The 23,287-nt window shown below is 40.1% G+C and overlaps 3 protein-coding genes across 5 annotated transcripts; 2 read left to right on the forward strand and 1 right to left on the reverse strand.

Annotated features, from left to right (window-relative positions):
* The first annotated feature begins 56 nt into the window (after positions 1 to 56).
* Positions 57 to 12,066, forward strand: adam9b (ADAM metallopeptidase domain 9b). Its single transcript, XM_080454343.1, has 22 exons — positions 57 to 198; positions 1,224 to 1,321; positions 1,436 to 1,512; positions 1,615 to 1,693; positions 1,864 to 1,940; positions 2,991 to 3,183; positions 3,324 to 3,386; positions 3,718 to 3,789; positions 3,925 to 4,094; positions 4,303 to 4,393; positions 5,231 to 5,364; positions 6,019 to 6,190; positions 6,644 to 6,748; positions 6,912 to 7,107; positions 8,109 to 8,217; positions 8,739 to 8,919; positions 9,659 to 9,745; positions 9,850 to 9,955; positions 10,350 to 10,482; positions 10,620 to 10,707; positions 11,352 to 11,386; positions 11,524 to 12,066. Exons 1-22 carry the CDS (start codon positions 129 to 131, stop codon positions 11,693 to 11,695), a joined length of 2,508 nt encoding a protein of 835 aa, XP_080310469.1. The 5' UTR covers positions 57 to 128; the 3' UTR covers positions 11,696 to 12,066.
* A 507-nt stretch (positions 12,067 to 12,573) lies between these two features.
* Positions 12,574 to 16,592, forward strand: pstk (phosphoseryl-tRNA kinase). Of its 2 annotated transcripts, none has more exons than XM_080454355.1 (6): positions 12,574 to 12,888; positions 13,795 to 14,056; positions 15,130 to 15,331; positions 15,507 to 15,582; positions 15,698 to 15,791; positions 16,195 to 16,592. In XM_080454355.1, the coding sequence occupies exons 1-6, from the start codon at positions 12,679 to 12,681 to the stop codon at positions 16,401 to 16,403; spliced, it is 1,053 nt and encodes a 350-aa protein (XP_080310481.1). In that variant the 5' UTR covers positions 12,574 to 12,678; the 3' UTR covers positions 16,404 to 16,592. The 2 variants fall into 2 exon arrangements, with proteins under 2 accessions (XP_080310481.1, XP_080310482.1); XM_080454356.1 differs by having other exon boundaries at positions 13,798 to 14,056.
* An 832-nt stretch (positions 16,593 to 17,424) lies between these two features.
* Positions 17,425 to 21,180, reverse strand: LOC308104075 (zinc finger protein Pegasus-like). Of its 2 annotated transcripts, none has more exons than XM_080454354.1 (4): positions 21,092 to 21,180; positions 20,241 to 20,400; positions 19,932 to 20,123; positions 17,425 to 19,827 (listed from the first exon to the last, which is right to left on the reverse strand). In XM_080454354.1, exons 2-4 carry the CDS (start codon positions 20,371 to 20,373, stop codon positions 18,878 to 18,880), a joined length of 1,275 nt encoding a protein of 424 aa, XP_080310480.1. In that variant the 5' UTR covers positions 20,374 to 20,400; positions 21,092 to 21,180; the 3' UTR covers positions 17,425 to 18,877. The 2 variants fall into 2 exon arrangements, with proteins under 2 accessions (XP_080310480.1, XP_080310479.1); XM_080454353.1 differs by having other exon boundaries at positions 19,932 to 20,126.
* Positions 21,181 to 23,287: the final 2,107 nt, after the last annotated feature.

Below are 23,287 nucleotides of genomic sequence, written 5' to 3' on the forward strand. Positions count from 1 at the left end.
TATTTCTCTCCAAAATATGGCAACACTGGGCAGGTACCAGGTAGCCAGCCTGTTTGCAGGTATATCCTGCTTCTTAACGGTCGTGGGTGGCTGATGTCCATTAAATGGACACATAAACATAAAGGATCATGGTGAAAACACACGTAATATTCACTGCTGCCTGTTTGCTTTGCTCAATAGCAACAGTTTACAATCAAGGTGAGATATATAATTGTTTTCTATGAAGGAAGGAACGTGTTCATCTGAAAACGTGTTGGAAAATTACTGCTCGATTTACTGTTTGTTTATGTGGGAAGCCATGGTGAACTCAAAGCTGTTTTTACATCATGTTTTGCACGGCTCACATACTGTAATACATTTGGTCCTTTTTGTGTTTTGAAACTATCAAAAAGCTTCACTCACATTGACAGACAATGGCAAAAAGACGCCCACTGTTAAACGTGTCCTGTCTGGTCGGTAACAGGATAGGTGGGCACTAGTAGGGACATCTGGGCACCTCGATGTAAAATTGGCTATTTTGTCCAAAATCTATATTTTAACAATTGTTTTAAGTAATAAAAAGTATACATGATTAGAACATGCTTAAACATTCTAATATTATTAGAATATAATATTTCTACAATTGCTACAAATGGCTACAAAACCTGTATATCCAGTCATTTTGGGGCATAAACAATAAGTTGAAGGATAAAATTATGTCTGATAATGATGTTCTGTGCGTGTTCACATTATGTATTCTTTACATTACTTAAGACCATTTCATGTGTGTGTGTGTGTGTGTGTGTGTGTGTGTGTGTGTGTGTGTGTGTGTGTGTGTGTGTGTGTGTGTGTGTGTGTGTGTGTGTGTGTGTGTGTGTGTGTGTGTGTGTGTGTGTGTGTGTGTGTGTGAATAAATATTCTATTATATCTATATATCTATTTATTTATTTTTACATTTTGGACAAAATAGGCAATTTTACATTGAGGTGCCCAGATGTCCCTAGTGCCCACCTATCCTGTATCCGTCTTGTCTGATCAACTGGTTACAACATTAGTGGATATTGATACTGACTGATAAGTTGTGATTGTTGAGTTGTGTTCACATTGACTTATTGATAACATTAAAAAAAAACATCTAATAGCCAAATCAAATATTAAGTTTGTTTTAATATGAGGAGCACTATGCAGGTAGCAAATAGATATAAAAATGAATCTATTGCAATGTGTGTTACTTTATTTTTCAGAAATTTTCAATGACAAGACGTTTTCATCTACATTTTCCAAGCACTCAGTTGTTACACCTCAAATCATCCATAGATGGACAAGGAGTGCTTCAGAAAAGGTACTGTGTGTGTGTGTGTGTGTGTGTGTGGGTGTGTGTGGCACTGTGCGCGTGTGTGGCACTGTGCGCACACAACTTACTCCCTATACCTCTTTTTCATATTTATAATTTCAGACAGATGGAAAGGAGAACATTTCATTTGCCATTAACATAAACAACAGACGGCGCATCATCCATCTAACAAGGAACACGTATGTTATGTTTTCAAGCATTTTCTGAATGTAAATAATAGATGCTGAAAATAGCCTACAGGTACATGCTTAAGCTATACGTATGTTTTTTGTGTTTGTCAGGAACTTCGTATCCCCAAACTTAGTTCAGTATTCTCATGGCATAAGTGGGATCCACAAATCCATACATCCATGGCAAGATGTAAGTAAAGAAAAGTAATACAATTGTACATTATTTTAGTAATACTAAATTATCTAATAATGTTCTATTATTCTGTATGTTTAAATGCTTTGTCTCAAACTATCCAAAATCAATATTTATTTATCTACCTAAAATCTGCATACCTACATTGTTTTGTTTTTTTTGCTCAGGAACATTGCTTTTATCATGGAGCAGTGGAAGGATATGAGAGCTCACTTGTAGCTCTCAGCACATGCACTGGCCTGAGGTTTGTCATTCTAATTCTTTTGAAGGGTTGAGCAAAGCCTATAGCCTCGGGTACCCATGCGTTGTTAAGCAGAGCCTCACCCTACAAAGCCGGCCCTACTACATTGACTGTCTCACATGAGTTATTTGCTTCATTTGGAAAATGTCATGACTTGTTTGGAAGATACTATATTTACTTTCTGGGCATGTATAAAGGCCCTGCCGAGATCCTTACCCTAACAACAAACCCATGAACTAGTCTATACCAACGGCAACAATATCAACACTTTTGTGCTGGATGTTTTGTTATTTGTTTTGTAGTCGGGTGAGGAAAAACATAAAACCAATTCCCCATGTGGGACTATAGAGACTTTGAACTTGGAACAGTGCCTAACCGCAACGCCAACGTCACCAAAAATGCTTAACATTGCCTAATCTTAAAGCTTGCACAACAGGTCCATTTAGACCAGAGTGTTTTCAAACTCTTAACAATTGAAATCGGACTAATTCCTGGGCCAGATTTGGCTTGATGAAAATAGATCTGTGGTCCTTTGTATAACAAAATGTACACAATCATGGTGTTCATATGCGCTGTGAAGTCGTGCCATCGATAGGCCTTATGAATATTGATAATTGCTTTTTTATTATTCATCAATATTCAGATAAGATGTTAGATCCTATTTCTGCAGTTACCTGGCTAACTGAGATATACAAGCTCATAGCGCGTCACTTTGTGTCGCGCTATGAGCTTGTAGATCTGCTATTTTTTTAAATCGTGAAAATTTGTGCAAATCTTTGAATATATATTTTTAAAGCGAACATTTTTAACTCAAATCTTTGCTTCTGGGGGTCGCTGGAACAAAATATTTTGAGATGGGGGTCGGTGGCCAAATACATATCATTTTGGGGGTCCTTGACATGAAAAAGTTTGAGAACCACTGATATATAGCAACATACGTTTTTCAGAAAACTGTAAGGATTTAGAAGGCATTTGTAGAAACGGACTCGGGTCTTATAATTAAGGGTTAATTTTACATTTCATTGGATTTTCAAATAACTTGCTTCTCTGCAGGGGTGTGATCCTCCTTGGTGATAAGAGCTATGGACTTGAACCAGTCCCCGAGTCTCAGAACAACGAACACCTTCTGTACCGCCTCAAGGACATTGAGTCAGAGCCCTTCGTCTGTGGCGTAACCAGTGGCACACCATTAACAGAGACACATTCACCATTTGAACCTGGACAATCGCTGACCTCACTCCTACGGGTTAGGCTGCACTTCATACTACAGTCACCTGAACAGACATTTACATACAGCTAATTGTATAAGTCATAGCACTGGGAAATTGCTGAGGTTTTAACTGATCGCTTTACTTTTCTCTATTTTTTTTTATCCTCTTTCAACAGAAAAAACGCAATTTGCCACAGACTAGTTATGTGGAGTTGGTGCTTGTCGTGGATAATCAGAGGGTGAGAGGGTTTTATTTTCTAAACCACTTTCAACTTGGCGTCCATATTTTGTCATTATATGATTTTCTTTTTTAAAGATCTACAAGCTCACAACACATCTGCATTGTGAGCTTGTAGATTTGCTCTTTTCACTATTCATAGTATGAGGAATTATATGGGGCTTAAGTGGGTAAAGGATAACAAAATACAAATTGTGTATTTTTGATTGATGCGTTACTTTATCTCTGTTTTCTGGCCAGCTACATTGCCCAAAATATGACCAACGTCCAAAGCTTCAGGCCACTGTCAAGGCATCCATATTTCCATCTCATCAGTGTTTTTCTATTCCTAGTATGTATATAAGAAAGGAAATGAGACGGCAGTACGAGAAGAGATGGTGGAAATGGCCAATCTACTTGATGTGGTGAGAGTTTAAATACATTTTCAAATAAATGAATCTTCTCTTCTTAATTACAGTTGTGTAGGTAAAATTCCCAATGATACCGTTGTCTTATGTCTACCTTTTATCTCATGTTTGCACTAATATTGTTCATTCTAGTATTACAAGCGGCTGAATATCAGAGTGATGCTGGTGGGCCTGGAGGTTTTTAAGGACTCCAACCCCTTTGATGTGGACGGGTCTGCAGGAGAGGTGGTATCCAGTTTTGTGAAATGGAGGAAAACCAGTCTGCTGCCACGGATTAAACATGATATTGGGCAACTCATTGTGTAAGTGCTCCATTGTTTGGTGAAAACGGTGCTATTTAATTTATAGTGTTATACTTAACAACTGTGATGGTATCGTCGATTATATAATCTTAAACAAAAGAGATTTCTGTCAAAGCAAAAGTGATCTGTTGTTTGAAATGTCATTTGATCTATGTGGCCTTTGTCTTGTAATACTTTCAATTTTTCCAACTTTTATTTTGTTTCCCAGCGGCCGCACCGAACCCTATGATGGAGGGGTGCTGGGTATGGCTTTTGTGGGCACCGTGTGCTCTGTGGCTACGTCCGGAGGGATCAACGTGGTAAAGTTCAACTTCCCTTTTAACTTCTTAGCACCATCTGACACTGTGGTGCTGCGATGCTGTGATCTTTTTGTTTGGAAGCTGATACAGTCTATATTATTTATGAAGAGCTCTGTTAGACGTGTGGGTTATTCTCACTGAACCTGAATAACACAGGATTCAAACAGATTAGACTGACACAACATCAGTCGGATCAAAACACTAACACTTTAGATGTTTTATCGTGTTTTCATTTAAATGCTTCAGTTTAGTTTATATGCTGGCTAAGACTTGATAATGGCATGACAATGCTAGAAAGGAATTCAGAATGTGAGCCCGTTTTGTCTGTATTGTATTTGTATTTGTTTGTATGTATTGTCTATTCACAGCTAAACTATTTTTCCATTACTGGCATTTTCTCTTAGTCATAAAACATTTACCAAACTTAACTAAATAAATTAGTAAATGTTAGCTAAACATCATTGAGACATTACATTTTTGTTCATAAATCAGTATTTTCTCCAGGGGCTATTTTCGGCTACACTTTTCAAATTAATCTGTAACTACGTAATGATATTTTGTATAATTGGATTTCCTATCTCAACAAAGTTTTAAGTCTCTGCAGGATGATTTTCATACCATACTGAAATTAATGGAATCCATTGGCTTCCTTGAAAAACAAACAATGGTATGATTTGGAAAATGGTCGTCAGTAATGTCAAGTATACAGTGAATTTGTAGTCAATGGACTAAACAAAACAGTCGGTATTGTCCTTTAATGCCTTTTATATTGTAGCATAAATGTTTTGTTTATATGTGATATATAATGTACTAATTTCAGTATTGTCTTCACTACAGTTCAGTGGCGACAATCTAGTCTATATCTCTACGGTGGTGGCTCATGAAATGGGCCATGTCCTGGGCATGAACCATGATAGTGGTGACGGCTGTAACTGTAATGGGTCGGCCTGTATCATGGCCCCCGCTGCCAGGTATGAATTTAGCACAACTCAGTCATAAGTAACTCTGTTTACCGGTTGCACGGCTCAGAGGAGTTCATAAAAATCTGAAGAATGTCACCACTCACGGAAGTGTCCTTCAAGTACTTTCTTATTCAGATGAAATGGCATGTTCGACAACACCTACAGTATATGAATTAAAAAAGGGCCTGAAGGACAGTTCCGGGAGTGCAGTACTAAGGGATTACAGCTGTCAAATTCCACAGTAATCTGTCAGTATTAACTGTATAAACAATAGAAATGCAAACAAGATTTTACAGCTTGATCGATACCTTTTATAAAGAAAGCATAAATACAAAAACAGAGGTACAAAAGGTGAAAAGTATATCTATTTAAGGCTAAGACTAAAAAAATGTTTTATTTGGCTCATATATATATTATTGCACTAAGAAAATGGCAGCGTTTTAGAGGGCAATATATATTTGTGTAATAAAGTGAGTTGTGTATAAAGTGCAGTATTACCCTCACAGGATACAGGATACGTTCAACGAGCGACACCATCGTGTGACGGAGTATTCAGGCATTAGTTAATGTTCTGTTTAGGGTTTGATTACTGTACTGTATATACAGCGGCCGGCTGGTCTGTTTGTGTTCAGAGGTGATGATGTGTCATGTTTTCCCCCGTAGTGGTTCCACCAGCTTCAGTGTCTGCAGCGGCCGTGACTTTGCGAAGCTGATCCTTCGTGGCGGTGGGGTGTGTCTGAGAAATCAGCCTACGGGGTCAGACATAGTGGGCATTGCTAAATGTGGCAATGGGCTTCTGGAGAGAGGAGAGCAGTGTGACTGCGGAACACCGGAGGTAAAGTACCTCTCAGAGGATATCGCAACAACAACACGCTAGGACACTAGATTTACTGAATGAATATGGATGTTACACAGAGAAGAGATTTTTCATAGTTCATAAACTCTGTTGCTTAGAGTTCAGCAATGCAATCAGTTTAACTCCTGCCTCTGCGAATGACTGGCTATGGGAAGCCAATTCATTCGAATGAATAGTAAGTTGCCCTTTACTTTATTTCTGATAATCAGTATGCAACTGTCCCTTACGGGTACCCAGCCTGCCCCAGGAACAATTGACCTGCCCTTCTACAGCTAACACTAAACACTGGCCAGGACCAGACAATATGATCATTTATTCATAAAAAGCTCATTTATATGAGAACATTTTTGGAGCTTGCTTTGTCTGCATGTTTTGGTGATGTGATATGAAGTGCACTCATTTCAGTACTTTCTTTGTTACTCTGACCCGCAGGAGTGCAAAGCCAGCCAAGATGATAAATGCTGCGATGCGTCCACCTGCAAATTCACCCCGGGGTCTGTCTGTGCGGGTGTGGGAGAATGCTGCTATAGCTGTCAGGTCAGCCAGTTTTTGTCGAGCCATGTCTTGCCTTTAGGCAGAACATGCGTTACTTACAACTTTATTGAATACAGAGAATAGATGCATTTGGAAAGAAATGCCTCCTTGTCTCTGTAATAAAGATGGCTCCTGTAACACGGTTGAATGTCATGCTGTGTTTCAGTTCACAGTTGCGGGAACACAATGCAGGGACTCGGTCAACACATGTGACCTGCCAGAGTATTGTAATGGCCAGACCGGGTTTTGCCCCGAAGACTTTTACATCATGGACGGCCTTACCTGTGAAAACAACGCAGCATACTGTTATGAGGGCCGCTGTCAGACATATGACTATCAGTGTCAATTTCTTTTTGAACCAGGTACGTTTGACAGACACTTCAGGATTCACAGATAATTAACCACATGAACCCTAGTGTCCATATTCTAGACGAGCATTCGGTGAAATTAGCCAGAAATGTTGCAAATGTAACTTAGACCACAAATTTTTTATTTGTGTGATATGAGGACAGTGTAATTAAAGGCATTATCATTATCAGTGGTCATTTGAAGAAGCTTGTGTTTCAATATCAAAAGTACTCAGACTCTGTCAAGAGACACATGTATGAAACACAGCCCCTTGTGAAGTTCAGAATGAGTTGTCAGGCAGAATTCAGAGCTTACAGCAAAAGCAATGAAGCGTTTTACCTTTTGCATCTAAATATCTCTGTGAGAGTAGTTTTTCCACACTGACAACCCTTACAGGGTTAGGCTGGAGCCAGATAATGCTGTCCCTGTCCCTGTCCACCATTTATATAGCCCAACATAGACAGGCTGTGCGCAATTTACCACACCCAGAAATCACACCAACGGGTAAGAAAAAACCTGATGCCCACATCCCCACCCAGTGGACACAGTGGTTCTCAGGTTGGTTCTCAGTCAAGATGATGGTCCCTGTGTCACACAATCGGTTGAAAACCCCTGCCTTAAACAATGCACTGGCTGTTTTTCTCTCTATCTAGAGACCTGGAACCATGAAAGAGCTCCTGCTCTATGAAAGAGCTTTGGCTTTCTCTGTTCAAAGTATGGTTGTCTAGTGTCCAGATACATATTTTTCCTTCATCCCTCATTTTAATGAACCAAATGTCATCCATGTGCAACATTCGGACATATTACATGGGTACATGGAGACCTAAGACAAACCCTGTTCTAAAGGGCTTGCCCCCCCCCCAAATGTTTGTTGGACAGCCTAACTGTGGTTAATGTTTTCAAACTCCTGGAGTATGCGTCAGCCCCAAGTCTACAGGAAGTACAATGGCATTTTGATCATTCTTTTCTCCTTTTTACCATATTTTACTTAACATTATATTACTGTTTTGGGCAGGTGCGACAAAGGCAGCAGATATTTGTTTCCAGCGTGCAAATTTAATCGGAGACAAGTTTGGAAACTGTGGAATGGATGGTCGAGGAACATATATAAAATGCACTGGAGAGTAAGTATTCTGCTCGTTTGTTGTTGCTTTTTGTCGGTGTGTGTGTGGGGGGGGGTTACTATGTAAACCAGATATTATTGTCTATGGTGGCCAAAGGAAAATATGTTTGTGTGGGGATATTACTAACGGCATGTCCAGCATAAACTGGACAGGATCTTGCTCACTAGATCACTTTGCATCTTGTTAAAGCCACGTCCTCACAAATTCTGTTTATTAAAATGTTTAGGTAACTAGCCAGCCTTTTAGCTGAGTTTGGTGGCAGTTCATTCCTCTGTTGCAGACAGCATTATTGCATTTCTGCCTTCCAGTTGCAGTTGACAATTCCACATTGACAGGGCATTATTTTGATGCATTCATTTGTCATTAACTGTACCCAGGCCAATCCATTTCAGACTGAACACTAATTTAGAATGTGTGAGCAAATGGATAGCATAAATGGCCTTTTTTAGGCTTTATTGTGATTGTTGCATTATATTCCAATACTGTCTGTGGGGAAACAAAGTTATTTATTCTCCTCGCAGAGATGCCATGTGTGGGAAGATCCAGTGTACTAATGTGGATGTCAACGAACCGCCTCCTGGTGCCAGTGTCAGCAACACAATTATCAACGGCGAGAAATGTGTGAACGCAGACTTCAACCTTGGCTCTGATACTCTGGATCCTGCCTACGTTAATCCTGGCAGCCCCTGTGCTAAGGGAAAGGTAGGTGGTAGATCACCCTGTGGCATACATGTGCAGTAAGTGAGGGGCCTGGGTGCAAGCGTTGCAGTGGTCCAGGGCCCCCCTACTCATACTTTTCAACACTGTGCTGGATGGAGAAGTACCGATACACATAACTTGCGATACCCAGTACCGATCCGATACAAGTGTGTAATTTAAACAAATCTAGGACGTTGGTTCTCAAAGTGGGGTCCAGGTACCATCTGGGTTTCTTGGGGTTCCAAATTGACCCTTACAGGTCTGTAACTCTGAGAGTGTACAAATGGAATTGTTAAAGTGCAGCTACAAGTTAGTAAAATAATAATGTAAATAGTACAGTACGTTTTTAAAAACGGCATTCAAAATATGACTGTAAATGAAATATCATGTGATAAATTACTTGGTATCGGATTAGCACAGACTGGCAATACTCTCTGATACCAGCATTTTAAGCAGCTTTTCCGATACTGGTATAGGTATCAGAACAACTAGTGCTGGATATTGTTTCAGTATAAGTGATTTAAGTTCCTCAATGATGAGTGAGTGGTTTAAAGGTTTGAGGAACTGTTTTCATACAAGAACAATTGGTATGCAGAAGAACAAATGTCACCTGAGAAGTTCCAGGGTGTGACTGTTTTTTTTAAAGTAAAGTTCCGGCTGGGAAATTATTTTAATGACCTCCTCTGTGACAGTCTTCAAAGCGTTCCATTGCATCACCAAGATTTTTTTTTCTTTCTTTCAGACTTGCATGGACTTTAGTTGCGTGAATGCCTCTTTACTGCGGTCCGACTTGCCCTGTGATGCCGGGAGTACCTGCCATGGCCGGGGGGTACGGCAGATATGTCTTTACAAGCACATCCTGAGGTCAATTGCAGATAGTGATACATTTCTGTAATGTTCAAATCTCACATGGTGGTTGTGTGTTGTCCTTAGGTGTGTAACGACCAGGGTCACTGCCACTGTGATGACGGATGGGCGCCACCCAGCTGTGACATTCAAGGAAGAGGTGGCAGTATAGACAGTGGTCCAGCTCAAATAGGTGTGTTTTGATCACTTTCTTCCATTTGATTTTCCAGCTTCATTAATTAATGTTGGTTGGTGTATATCACTGATTTATTGAGATGTTAGTCGCGTAATAATCACAGCACTTAAAATACAGCTGTGCCAACATTGCAGGCAGTGGAAGAAGAAAACAAACCTTGATTATTTTGCATTTAAAGATAGTGTGCGGCCCAGGAGCTTTTTCTTCCACGTCTATCGGCCTTATTTGGTCTCCTTTGATGCACCTGTTTTATGTAGGTGTGCAAAAGTCTTGCTTACCAACATTGCAGGCAGTGAAATTTGTGTTAGAGCAGCTCCACAGTGTAAGGCAAGGCATACTATAATGTTTACTTCTTTAACTTCTTTAACTTCTTCAACCTTTTGTACTCCAGATCACTCTCTTAGGAATGGCCTGCTGATCTTCTTTCTGTTGATTGTCCCCGTCCTGGTTCTCATCATATTGATACTACTGTATGTCTTCAGGAGAGATTCTCTGAACCCTTGCCTTAAATCCAGGCGTCACAGGTGAACTTTGATCTCCATTATGCAACTTTAAACATAAAAAATATGTTGTTACACATTTGGTTGTTTTAGCAGCATGTATTTACTGTATCTAATCATTGTATGCATATCAAACTATCTTGTACATTGTTTTTATGTAGGTCAAGTAACACCGGAAATGGTCAAGCAAATGGAAATGTCCAGGCCAGTCCGATGACACAGCCACCAATACAAGTTCCTCCTGCTAAGGTACCGTAAACCAGTGGTTCTCAACCTTTTTAGCTCAAGGCCCAAAAGATAAATTAGACATTTGCCTGGCACCCAAACTAGTGAAAATAGCAGATTTTCTATTTTCACTACTATTTTATTTATGGAAATTATTTTATTGTATTAATGAAATACTTTTGAAAAATGTTGGAATTGTTGTTGATGAAAAGTTGTGATTTATTTTCTTTAAACTTTTGAAATAATATATGCATATATTTTTAAATGTAGGAAACAAAGAAAATGTTTATATTTATTCGCGACCCATAAAATTTGGTCCACGACCCAAAGATGGGTCCCGATCCACTGGCAACAACAACAACAATGTCTTTTGCCAGCAACATACAAGCCAGGGGTTTTTCCCATGAAGGAGTTTCCTTCATGGGTTGATGTAATGGAAAATGGAACCAGGAACTTTAATGAGCCAAACATATGTTTAACCTTTTAGAATAGATCATTGAAATGTTATAGTCACATCACAAGTTTACACCAAGTGTAAAGGAGTAGGTGAATGATTTTGTCATGAGTAGTATATAAGCTACTTTTCTTAGTGATAATTGTATATATGTTTTCTAACACGGAAAATGTTATGTTTTTGTTTTCTTTTTTTATTTAATTGCTGACTTCAGCCTGACATTCCACTAGATTCAGCTCAACATCCAGGGTAGGAACTGATGGATCATTTACATTTTTTATTTGATGTTACCTGTAACTGCTCTTGTGCTATCGCAACAAAATCATATACTTGCTGTGCACAAGCACAACTGTTTTATTTGGCTGAATTTCCACGCAACCTGTCAGTTTAAGGTATGGAGAACTGGATTACTGGAATGTGGAAGGCAACGCTGCTGCGACGACACACCAACCTCAACCTCCGCAGCGCCCTGGCGTCCCCCCCAGACGTACACACTCACCTCAACCCCCGCAGGGCCCTGGAGTCCCCAGAGCCATCCCATCCAAAGACATACCATAATGTTGTGTGCTCGTCTGACGACATTGCTGCATTTTCTTTTAACCTCTCTTTTTTGTTGTTGTTGCAATTTCATGGTGAACTTTTGAAATGTATTACTCAACATTGTCTATTGAATGAGATGCATTTTTACACTGTGATATAACCTCTTGCCAGTACCTTTATAAGGTGTAGCAACATGGTGGTAGTAGGTGAAGCCGGCAGGCTTATCCTTGTTCCTGGAATATGCAGTACCGGTCATGAATTTAATGTTTTATATGTTAAGGAGAATTGTTACATGCTATTGTACATTTTATGCTATTGTATATTTCTAAAATATTTTAAGTCTTGATTGTTGACTTTGTGAATTGTAATAAAACAGTATTAATTAAGGATCTAATTTGAACTATCTATTAAGCCCTATTTTATACTATAAAATAATTGTGTATACTATAAAAGTGTGATAGCCAATCTTCAAGCTCACAGCATGTTGTATCTGAGCTTGTAGATTGGCTGTTTTTGAAAAAGGAAGAAAATTGGCTATTTTTGAAGGAGAAGAAAATCTTATATTTTTGGATATTTAAAAGAAAAGAGACCATAATAAAACACGCCCAAAATAAGGACGCCAGGTTGAAGGTGCATACTGTAAATTGGTCTCTATGTCCCTGTAGTACTGCATCCGCTGCTGCATGGGGCAGTAATGCGCAACAATCTATCCAAACCAACGTCCAAAAAGGGAAGAATTAGTGTTGCCATGTCCGCTTATTATAAGCGATTTGGGGCTTGTTTTTCTGTAAAGTTGCAGAACTACAAGCTGCGCTTGTTTTCATAGACATGGTTCCTTGTTTCTCTCGCAAAACCTGGCAAAGCTGGCAATGCGGATATGGAGTCACCAGTAAACAACAAGCATGACAACAAACTGAACATTATGGTCTGTGGTCCGTAGAGTTTATAATATCGCTATGGTCAGTCTATACGGACATTTTCAAACACATAAATGAAACCGCATGGATTTAGAAGAAGACATTGCGAGGTCACGGGTGTGTCTGTGTGTCCTGTGTGGTTTACCTGCTGCTGGGAAGTCCAGTGTAGCTGCACAGGTCAGCACACTGTGTGGTGCAGAGCAGCAGAGACTGAGCTGCTCTGTGCTCCATTATGATGACCTCATCCCACAGGAGGCTTTTAGAGTCCTGGAGGACGGTAACCATGGTGATATGGTGATGATGATTATTATTATTATTATTATTATCACACTGTGGTGCAGAGCAGCAGAGACTGAGCTGCTCTGTGGTCCATTAAGATGACCTGATCCCAGAGCATGCTTTTAGAGTCCTGGAGGAGGAGGATAACCATGGTGATATCTGATATGCCGCACCACAGTACCTTTATTTATGTATTTATTCATAATTTATTATCATTATTTATGTGTTTATTAATTATTATTATTATCACACTTTGTTGAGCAGAGACTGAGATGCTGAGATGAGTTTTTATTTAGTTAAAGTATCATACTGCAATGTAAGAAATACTCTTGTTACAAGTAAAAGTCTGGAATTAAACATTTTCTTCAGTAAAAGTACAAAAGTATTGGTATCAAAATGTACTTAAAGTACCGAAAGTACTTTTATGCAGAATGTCCCATTTCACAAGTTTTAAAATATTTTGAAAATAGCAGATCTACAAGCTCACAATGCATCGCATCGCGACGCATTGGCATGTGGACTTCCCGTCTGCTATGCAATAGCCACCATAACTCTGAGAGTGTACAAATGGAACCAAATGGACCCATCCATGGGTCCATTTGGTTCCATTTGTACACTCAGAGTTACAGACCATTAAGGAACCCCCTCAAGTAACCCAGAGGGTCCCTGGACCTCACTTTAAGAACCAGTGAGGTGTATATTTATATAGGAATACATAGGAATCGTTAAAGGGAACCGTTAAGGAATTGGACCATTACAGTTGTTTTAGAGACAGAGACGATATACAGTATAGCAGTATAGAAGTTTTTCAGAGAACGTAGGTAGGATTTAGAAGGAGTTTTTAGAATCGGCCACAGGCGGAATCGTTAAGATCCTAAAGGATCCCAACCCTAAGTAACTCATTTTCCATTTTCCTTTCAGCAGACTGAATGGAAGATGTACAGACAGGCAGTGCTTCGGTGCATTGAGCAGTTCTTGGAGAACCCACAAGTGTTAGCAGAGCCACCTGCCTCTTGTCCGCTAAACCGTGATGCGTGGAGGCGATGCGTCCAAACTGCGCTGGCATCGACGGGCACCAGCGTGGGCACCTCTCAGACCGAGCCATCACCACTGGTTCTCCTCCTGGATGACAACTTCTACTATCCAAGCATGAGATATGAAGTGTACCAACTCGCAAGAAAGCGTAAGTTCCAGTGGTGGAAGAAGTGTTCAGAATACTTTTCTTTCTTTTTTAACTTAAAGGGATACTTCACTTTAGGGCCGGGGACACATTTAAAAAAAATATTAAAAATAAATGAAAAAAGTTATGGAAAATTCATGGCCCCCTCACGCATTAGAGTGTCCTACTAATGCGTGAGGGGGCCATGAATTTTCCATAACTTTTTTCATTTATTTTTAATATTTTTTTTAAATGTGTCCCCGGCCCGAGAGTGAAGTATCCCTTTAAGTTAAAGTAGCACTAGCGATACCATGATATAGAAATACTCTGTTGGCCCAGACCGCTGGCCTGGCAGTCCGGGCACCTAGGCTCTAATGTAGCCTGACAGTGCATCACAGGCTCGAGTCTTTACTGCTTGTCTCTCCCCATCTCTCTCTCCCTGTTTCCTGTCCATCTCCACTTACAATTATAAATAAAGGCAGAAAAAAAAATATATATTTTTTTTTGAAAAAGTGTTACAAGTAAAAGACCTCCTCTATTCAACATCTTACTTAAAGCGGCACTATGTAACTTGGTTTAATGACTAAATTGTATTGTTGTCCAATCTGTATGGTAGAGTATGTTAATACACTATAACGTATACAATTGGAGTGGTTGTATTTTGTCTCCCTGCTCTTCTGTTGAGACATTTAGATCCTGTGTGTGATCCTGTTTCTGGTTTGACACACATTTTGACCTGAAGGTCAAGATTCAGGAGCCCAAGGAGGAAAGTTACATTGTGCAGCTTTAAGTAAAAGTAAACATTTATTGTCATGAAAATATAAAGTACCAAAAGTAATAGTACTCATGCAGAATTTCATCCCAGAATTTTTCCTCCTAGTTTTCAAAATCGTCCACTTTTTTTATTTTTTATGGTCAATCCAGAAGCTCACAAAGCGTCGTAGATCTAATATTTTTGAATAGCCTAAGTAAAGTAAATGTACTTAGTTACTTTCCACCACTGGTAAGTTCTCTGATGTGTCACATTTTATCTGATTTTAATAAGATGGTGTTCCCCTATAGGGTGAAATTGATGTTTTGATGGATGTTTAATGCAGATTCGCTGGGATTCTGCCAGGTGTATCTTCACTGTCCTGTGGAGACATGCATCAGCAGAAACCAGAGCCGCTCCACTCCATTACCTAGGGAGGTGATATTAGAGATGGAGGAACGTATGGTGTCACCAAATCCACAGAAGAATTATTGGGAGAAGAACAGCATTGTCCTCAACACCACAGATAGTTTGACCAAAGGAGACATGTAAGTCATCCCAAAATCCTGGTATTTTGGGCTTGTCGTCATTATACTGTAGGCGAAAACTTTCAAAAACATGAAATGCTTTGTGGTGCATTTTTAAAATGAAATCGAACAACTTTGAGATATATAATTATTGCCTCCCTGTCTATTTGCATGTATGTATGTGACATGCCTTCAGCCAGAAGTTGATGGAGTTCATCTCGTTTGCGCTGAACAACCCACTGAGTCCAGTAGAGGACCACACGGAGCAAAAGGCATGTGTATATTACTTCCTGCCTCAGACATGCAGAAAGTGATTGCAGAATATGAATACTAAAACTATAGAAGCGTTGATTCAATATATCATTCCATTGTTCTGTTTCTTTGCAGGAGGCTGACCGCTTGAAATGTGCCACCAGTGTGATTCACCAAGCTGACCAGGCCTGTCGACGCCTGGTCTCTGAAGCCATGAAGAGTGCCAGAGGTCTGTCCAGTCTTCACTTTTCGGTTTAGTTCAAGACAGGGCAATAGATCTTTTTAAGCACTGGAAATTCAGTGTACCTATTTGGCATTCTCATAAGCAATACATGTTATATACAGTACTGTACATTTTCAAAATGAGTATTTTAACAACTCAATCCACCCCGTCTCCAACATTTAAGAAAACATCAAGTAAACAATGTTTTATGTCTGGAAGAAGTCCACCCTGGTTAACTCGTCCAAGCTCCTTTTAAACTAATACAAGGATACGTACAGTATATTATCAATATACTTTTAATTTCACAGTTAACAGTAGAGGCCACTGTATAATCTATCTTTAATTTATTTCAAGATGAGCATGGAAATTTAAAAATTCTGTTCTTCTGTTCTTGCTGCTCTGGTTCTAGACAATAAAGTGCCACCTGAGAGCTTGAGGTCTTTGGCAACAGAGCTGAATGAATCCAAGACAAGATTTCTTCACACCATGAGGAAGCAATTCCTCGAAGACCTAGCTGCCACCCAAGAAGAGATTGATGTTGACCATGTGGTGAAAAGAGCGGTTCAAGTTTTTGACCATGATAAAAATGAAATATTGTACAGATTTCTTCAAAAATGACTGAATTGCCGTTCAAGTAACATTTAAGTAATTTTGTTTATTACATTTTTTGATGACTGAATATTATCTTTCTTTTGCACCAATCAAATACTACATAAATAATATATTATAGATGTATATATTTGTTTTCTTACAGTCCACTTGACTGAAACTTGGAATTGTGTCTTTTGACTCATCAATAAAGTTTGATTGATTTCATCAATTAAAAACAAAATATATGGTTGTTGTGACTTGGCTTGGTTAATGTCAATTATAATCAAATGCTAATTATTCTTGGCATCAATGGTACACAAAATCATCGCATACAACAAAATCACTTGATTAGGGTTTTTAATTTAGAACTAAATGTTAACTTGTAATTTAAAACTCACAACACCAGACAAGACATCTTCATCAAAGGACAATTGTTTACCTTATTCTGAATCTGCTACAAATACAAATTATGAATAAGTTCATATTTAAAAATAGGCACCACAATATAATGAATGCTACAAGGCTTATAAAGGGGATATTTTAAATATCCTTCGAAAACACTTGAAAGGTAACACTTTACGACAACAATTTTTAATGTATATTATCCAAAGTATTAATAAATTATTTGGCTCATGCCATCTCCAGTCATGGTCCTGTGAGGTATGTACACTGTAAAATCTTAAGTGTTCATTTAACTGAGTGTACAAATGGACCCACAAGGGCACATTTTGGTTCCATTTGCACATTCTGTTAAAGCAGTGGTTCTCAACTTTTTCAGGCTGCGACCCCCCCCCAAAATATTCCTACTTGAACTGGGGACCCCCCACCCTAACGAGCACTTGGAATGTAGGAGTTGAGGCATTACATTTAGTTGGAATCGGTTCCACAGATAGTGAAAATGGCCGATCTACAAGCTCACAACGCCTCGCGTTGGTGGTCTTTTGTCTTTTTTATTTTCTGAGGTATTAAAAAGGTCTTTAAAAGTCCTTAAATTGTCACTTCACTGTCATCTGGGCACCTCCCCCCCCCCCCCCAATCATGTGGGGTCCCAACCCTCCGGTTGAGAACCACTGCATTAACACTCAGGATTTGACTGTGTACTAAGAGAGAAGCAAGCAAGCATGACTAAGGCTAATCGTGAAAACTAGAGTTGTTACGAACGATACCGATTCCAGTATCGGAAAAGCTGCCAATACTGCCTAAAATGCTGGTATCGGTGAGTATGCCAGTCTATGCCAATCCCATACCACCTAATTTGTGTCACATATGTCATTTACAGTAATCAATTATTTTGAACGCTTCAGTTGATGTTGCACTACTGTTTTTTTTTTTTTTGCATTTATTCCTAGAGCAGTGGTTCTCAAAACTTTACATTTCAAGGACCCCCATAACTTACAGACCTGTCAGGGTCCATTTGGAACCCGCTCAAGGAACCCAGAGAGTCCCTGGACCCCACTTTGACAACCACTGTCCTGGATTAATTTCTTTATGACACCGTTATCGGATCGGTACTTGGACCGATAAACAAGTAATGGGTATCGGTATCGGTACATCTCTAGTGGACACCACATATTTTGATGAGATAGGGCCCACATTAGGCTTCCCCAAACAAAGCTGGAAGACTGGCTTGGAAATCATGTTATTTGTCATCAGATATCCTGAGACATACCAGTAGCTGACCGGATAGCATACGAACCCATGTCATCGTCCCTGGTTTGATTCCAGCTGGAAACCTTTGTTGCATGTCTTTCCCCCTCTCTCTGACCTCACCTTTCTGCCTCTACATTTTTTTTCCTGCCTAAATAAAAGCATTAAAATATATCCTGACAACAATATGGAGTTCAAGATATGAAAGAAAAAGTGTGAAGTTCCAACCTAATCAAAACATAAAATCTTAAAGTAGAACTGCAATAAGGCAACGTAACACATCTGTCACATTTGTAAACGTTTACAGTCATCAGTGTAAAACTGAAATGTCATACCAAAGGAATCATCTAATAGAGTAAAGGGTCATCCACACCAAGAATAATAACAACTATGAATATAACTCAATATATCATTTAAAAACTCTTTCCAACTCGAGTTTAAGGCAGAGTCCACACCACAAATAATTTATAATGACGACAGTGGTGAACAATATCATTGAGACCTTGATGAATTGAATACATGATAGGAACAATGGAAACAAGCCCACAAGGGTTTTTGTGTTATCCTTTTAGCATCATTGTATAATTGTTCCACCTACTCTCAGAAAACTGTTAATAAAGTAAAGTATTCAATCAATCACTTTCAGAGCGATTTGATGAACGATAGAAACACAGATACGCAATCAAAATGCATCTGAATTTACAAGGCCTCATGATCAACATGTTTATGGAACATTATTGTTCATCAGTGTGGATGCTCACATCATTATCGTTATATTTATCCTTATAGTTATCATAGCTAGTGTGGACGGCCCTTAAGGAAAAGCTAAAACTCTCTATGCCATGTGTGGGGAGTCACTTTTTATGTTGTCCACGAGCAAAGTGGCATGCAAAGTCGTACTTGTCTCTGCATATGCAACCACAGATGTTGCACTGGAACGCGTGTTCATAGCCATGGCAGCCCATGTGAATGGTATAGAGGATGTTATCAGAGAAGTGGATATCACAGTGGTGGCATTTTTGCAGTTGGTGTTGGTCTGGTGTGTTGCCGCCGGCAGAGGCGGGGGGCGTGCCAGGCTGGCTGTTGCAAACACTCGAAGTGAGAGCGTGTGTGTTGTGTTCAAAGCCGAGCCCTGCCCCAGGGCTGTACTTCCTGTGCTCTGAGTGACAGGACTCGTCAGTCAGAGGCGACGTCTGCACCCCGTTTGTTGACAGAAGGACCGGCACGCCTGAGATCTGGTGGTGTATGATGATGGGCTTCACGTCCTCCTTGCAGGAGACCCTGTCTGGGGACACAGGGGTTTGAGACTCGGGAGGCAAGTCGGCCATTTGGCCGGCGATCGTAGACAGCTGGTCCAGCGGGTTATCGATCGCAACGCCATTGACGATGACATTGTTGCCACTTCCGCCACCGTCATGGGCCTTGGCCATGCTCTTATACTCATTGTTATTCAAATGGTGGTGCAGCTCATGAGAGATGTCGTTCAGGTAATCTGTCTTTGGCACCGCCATTGGGGGAGGGCTGAAGTTGAGGAGGAGCCGTCTGCCGAAGCCCAGGGACGTGGTCCTCTTCTGCAGAACGCTCAGCATCCTCTTGTTGGAGAACGCAGAGCGCACCCCTCTCGTCGGCAGGAGCTTGTGGCGGCGCCGGCGGTGGTGAGAGAGATTGCTGCGGTCGCTGCAGCGGAAGGCGCACAGGTCGCACTTGTAGGGTTTCTCTCCGGTGTGCGAGCGCATGTGTGCTTCCAGGTGGCGCTCATAAGCGGAGGCGAACGGGCACAACTGGCAGCGGTGGGGTTTTTCTCCTACGGTGTGTGAAAGCGGGGTTAGTGAGGAGAAAGCAACACATGAAGCAATAATACGATTTTAAAATGAATCAGATGAGAAAGGTGTGCTTGGATCACATTACCTGTGTGGATGCGGATGTGCTCTATCAGTCGAGCCATCCCTTTGTTGGCATAATTACAATAACTACACTTATATTTTCCATCGTAAGTCCTTTCCAAGCCATCCATGTGTATCTCTGATCCTTCTTCCAGGGACAGGCTCACCTCAACAGACGGGGGGCCGAGACCATTCTGGTCACTCTTTGTGGTGCTGCCTACTAACCAATATACACATAAACCTGAGTGTTAAGATATGCCTATGCATAATACACTTCAATCAAATTACAATAAAAAAATGTATTGACTGATTAAAGTTTTATGCGATATCTCACCTGGTTGAAATGGTTCTGTGTCTTTTTCTCCGCAGACAGAACCAGAGATCATGTTGACATGCTGGGTTTGCTGTGTCAGATATTCTTGGAATTCTTTCACAAAATCCACAGGTTCGGTCTTAATATCTTCCATTTTCTAATCTTCGGTGCGGAATCTTGCCTGTAAGGTCGTAAAAAAGCCAAAGTGAAGAAGTTTGTTAGCCAATGCCTTATTATCATAATAAAATATGAGAATCTTTGCATGGAATAAAGCCGGGGTCTTCAACAAGGGTTCGGGTACCCCTAGGGGGTTCTCCAAATCTTTGTGTGATAGGGTTCTGAGGGGAACATTGGCCAATCTACAAGCTCACAACGCCTTGTGAGCTTGTACATCTGCTATTTTTGGCAAAGAGGTTTGGTGTGTAGAGGGAAAAAAGCTGACCAAGTACAGAACCAATGGTCAAGTTTAGTATTGAGGCTTTAAGTGGTTAAATGTCTGATAAAATGTGTTTTAAAAAAAAAATTGTACAACAGTGATGATAGTGCTGTCAAACAAGTCCATCTATGGAATCTATGAAAAGGTTTAATCTGCAACACAATTCTATACAATATGTAGAAGGGTCCCTGCTTCATCTCTCTCAGCTAAGGGGTCCGTGGCCTGAAAAACGTTGAAGACCCCTGGAATAAATGAGACAGTGAGAATGACCAGGATGTTATGTTAGCTACTGATGTGGCGATGATGACAACTGAAAGAGAGAGCTCACAGTAAGCTACAATGAACTATAAGCTAGCTGGCGTGAATGTTATTGGTTATTTTATGAACATCAGATCTTAAATAACATGTATACCATCTTATGAGAATCATGTTTTACCTGCAGGATGGATCCACGAAACACGGAGGGTAGAATTGTTCCTGTTGGCTAAATGAGTGTCTAGCATTACCGTTAGCAACCGGTTAACTACCGACCGTTTAAACCGTTACACCAACATCAGTGTTGCCGGATTTTGAGAGAGAAACAAGCAAATGGGTCTAGGAAAACATGCCCAAAAGAAGCGAGCCCTTCCCCCTGTAAATATATAGGCTCAAAGTCGCTTATAATAAGCGGACATGGCAACGCTGACCTGTTGCATGTTACACTACCATTGGTGACCTATCGACTTTTGTGACTCCAGAGCCCACTGTTTTCCTGTTTTCCTAGTTTCTCCTTTTAATCAAACAATTTAGTTTATACCAGGGGTCTTCAAGGTTTTTCAGCCCAAGGACCCCCTAGCTGAGAGAGAGATGAAGCAGGGACCGCCCCCCACTGCATATTGATTATTTTTTTTCATAGATTTCATAGATGGCTTCATAGACTTGTTTGACAGCACTGTCATCAGTGTATGTTTTTTCCCCCTACACCAAAACTCTTTGCTGAAAATAGCAGATCTACAAGCTCGCAGCGCAAGCCGTTGTGAGCTTAAGTTGTAGATCTGCTATTTTCGGCTAATGTTACCCTCAGAATAGGGATGCTATAGGGTCAAGTGGTTAATGTACAAAAAGGCTATTTGGCGGCCCCCCTCCAGTATCTCTGAGGACCCCCTGTTGAAGACCCCTGATTTATACTGTACGTCTTTTATGGACGAAAACGACTGATTGATTTATAGTGTAATTTTTTAGCATGGCATCCAATCACAAATCTCAGGTAAACTGGCACAGTTGTTATGCAAATTAGCCTATATCAAGGTTGGTTATTTTCAATGATCTGTCTGTTTAATTATTGTATGAATTATAACGTAATTTGTTTGTGACCACTTTTTATTTAATTTTACAGGAGAAAAGAAAGGGGCCACACAGGTACAACAAAACCAATAAAATTGTATACCTGTTATAGCTGCCACTGGCTTGAGCATGAGAAACATTATTACACAAATCCAACACATATCAACATGCACCTGTATTATACAATTTAAATAAAAAAATATTGACTAACACAAGCTGAGTGGCCAACATCCCTCCAGGCCTCGTCTAGAGTTGAATCCCTAACCTCTGCACCCTAGACTATTCTAGTTGAATAGAGTAAAAGAGTTGAATAATGTAAAGGTCATTAAAGGTCCTTTCAAAAAGGCACTTAAAAAAAAGTTTATGAATGAAAAGAATTTATGAATGAAATAATATGTGCTAATCAATAACACAAAAAATATAACTTCAGATAAGATATTTGAAGACTATATATTGTCCTAGTGAGCACAACACATAAACATATTTTTCACAAATCGAATCAGGGCAGTTGACCAGCAAACAGGCAAAATAATATATATAAACTATATAGTTGTTACCAAACCTGGTTTAAAATCAGTGGTTTAAGTTTCCTTTCTAGCACATGCAAACATGTAGGCTACCCTCTTGCACTAATGTAAGGGTTCCCAAACTTTTCAGGCCGCGACCCCCCAAACATTTAGTTTGACTCGGTTCCACAGATAAATATTGTGAATGCCTCGCACTGTGAGGCGTTGTGAGCTTGTAGATCGGATATTTTTACGTTTGCCTCTTTCTTACATAATATTTGACCATTTGGTATTAAAAAGGTCTTAAAAGTCATTAAATTGTAACTTTAGATACCCTAATACACTTATACTGTATGTTGGTTTGTTTACTGTTGAGTGAGAAATCAATGTTGCACATTATGCTAATCATCTGGGGACCCCCCAAAATAATTCCCTATCCCGACACCCAGTTTGGGGAACCACTGCTAATTAACCCTACATCTCACAAATCCAGTTAAGCTCCCGAGAGCAAGGCAGGTCGTTCCAGGTTCCGTCCAAGAGCTCCACACAGTCTTCTTTGCCACTGTCGTTAGGCTCCCCTGTCATCCAGAAACCTTCACCCTGCAGGGTCGTCCCGTCCACCCACCGCCATGTGCCCTCAGATAGTCGGTCAGACAGGCCAATCCAGGCTAGGATAATAGGATAATTCCTTTTAACAGGTCGTTCATGAAAGTCCTTGCGGTCTTGTTTCCAATGAGAACCTGTGAGCAATTGGGGTTAAGAGTCTTGCTCAGGGACAAATTTCATATCATCGGCACATATGC

The sequence above is a fragment of the Gymnoscopelus braueri genome (genome assembly GCF_963280865.1).
Source record: "Gymnoscopelus braueri genome assembly, chromosome: 17".
NCBI lineage: Eukaryota > Metazoa > Chordata > Actinopteri > Myctophiformes > Myctophidae > Gymnoscopelus > Gymnoscopelus braueri.

What these genes read in the sequence shown, in the direction of transcription:
- LOC308104075 (XM_080454353.1), bottom strand. Translation starts at nt 20,373, where the DNA reads ATGGAAGATATTAAGACCGAACCTGTGGATTTTGTGAAAGAATTCCAA. An exon ending in CACAGAACCATTTCAACCAG is followed by an intron (nt 20,127 to 20,240) that starts GTGAGATATCGC and finishes TATATTGGTTAG; the next exon opens with TAGGCAGCACCACAAAGAGT. An exon ending in GCACATCCGCATCCACACAG is followed by an intron (nt 19,828 to 19,931) that starts GTAATGTGATCC and finishes CACACACCGTAG; the next exon opens with GAGAAAAACCCCACCGCTGC.
- pstk (XM_080454355.1), top strand. Translation starts at nt 12,679, where the DNA reads ATGGATTTAGAAGAAGACATTGCGAGGTCACGGGTGTGTCTGTGTGTC. An exon ending in GTACCAACTCGCAAGAAAGC is followed by an intron (nt 14,057 to 15,129) that starts GTAAGTTCCAGT and finishes TGTTTAATGCAG; the next exon opens with ATTCGCTGGGATTCTGCCAG. An exon ending in AGGACCACACGGAGCAAAAG is followed by an intron (nt 15,583 to 15,697) that starts GCATGTGTATAT and finishes GTTTCTTTGCAG; the next exon opens with GAGGCTGACCGCTTGAAATG.
- adam9b (XM_080454343.1), top strand. Translation starts at nt 129, where the DNA reads ATGGTGAAAACACACGTAATATTCACTGCTGCCTGTTTGCTTTGCTCA. An exon ending in CAAGGAGTGCTTCAGAAAAG is followed by an intron (nt 1,322 to 1,435) that starts GTACTGTGTGTG and finishes TTATAATTTCAG; the next exon opens with ACAGATGGAAAGGAGAACAT. An exon ending in AATGCTGCTATAGCTGTCAG is followed by an intron (nt 6,749 to 6,911) that starts GTCAGCCAGTTT and finishes GCTGTGTTTCAG; the next exon opens with TTCACAGTTGCGGGAACACA.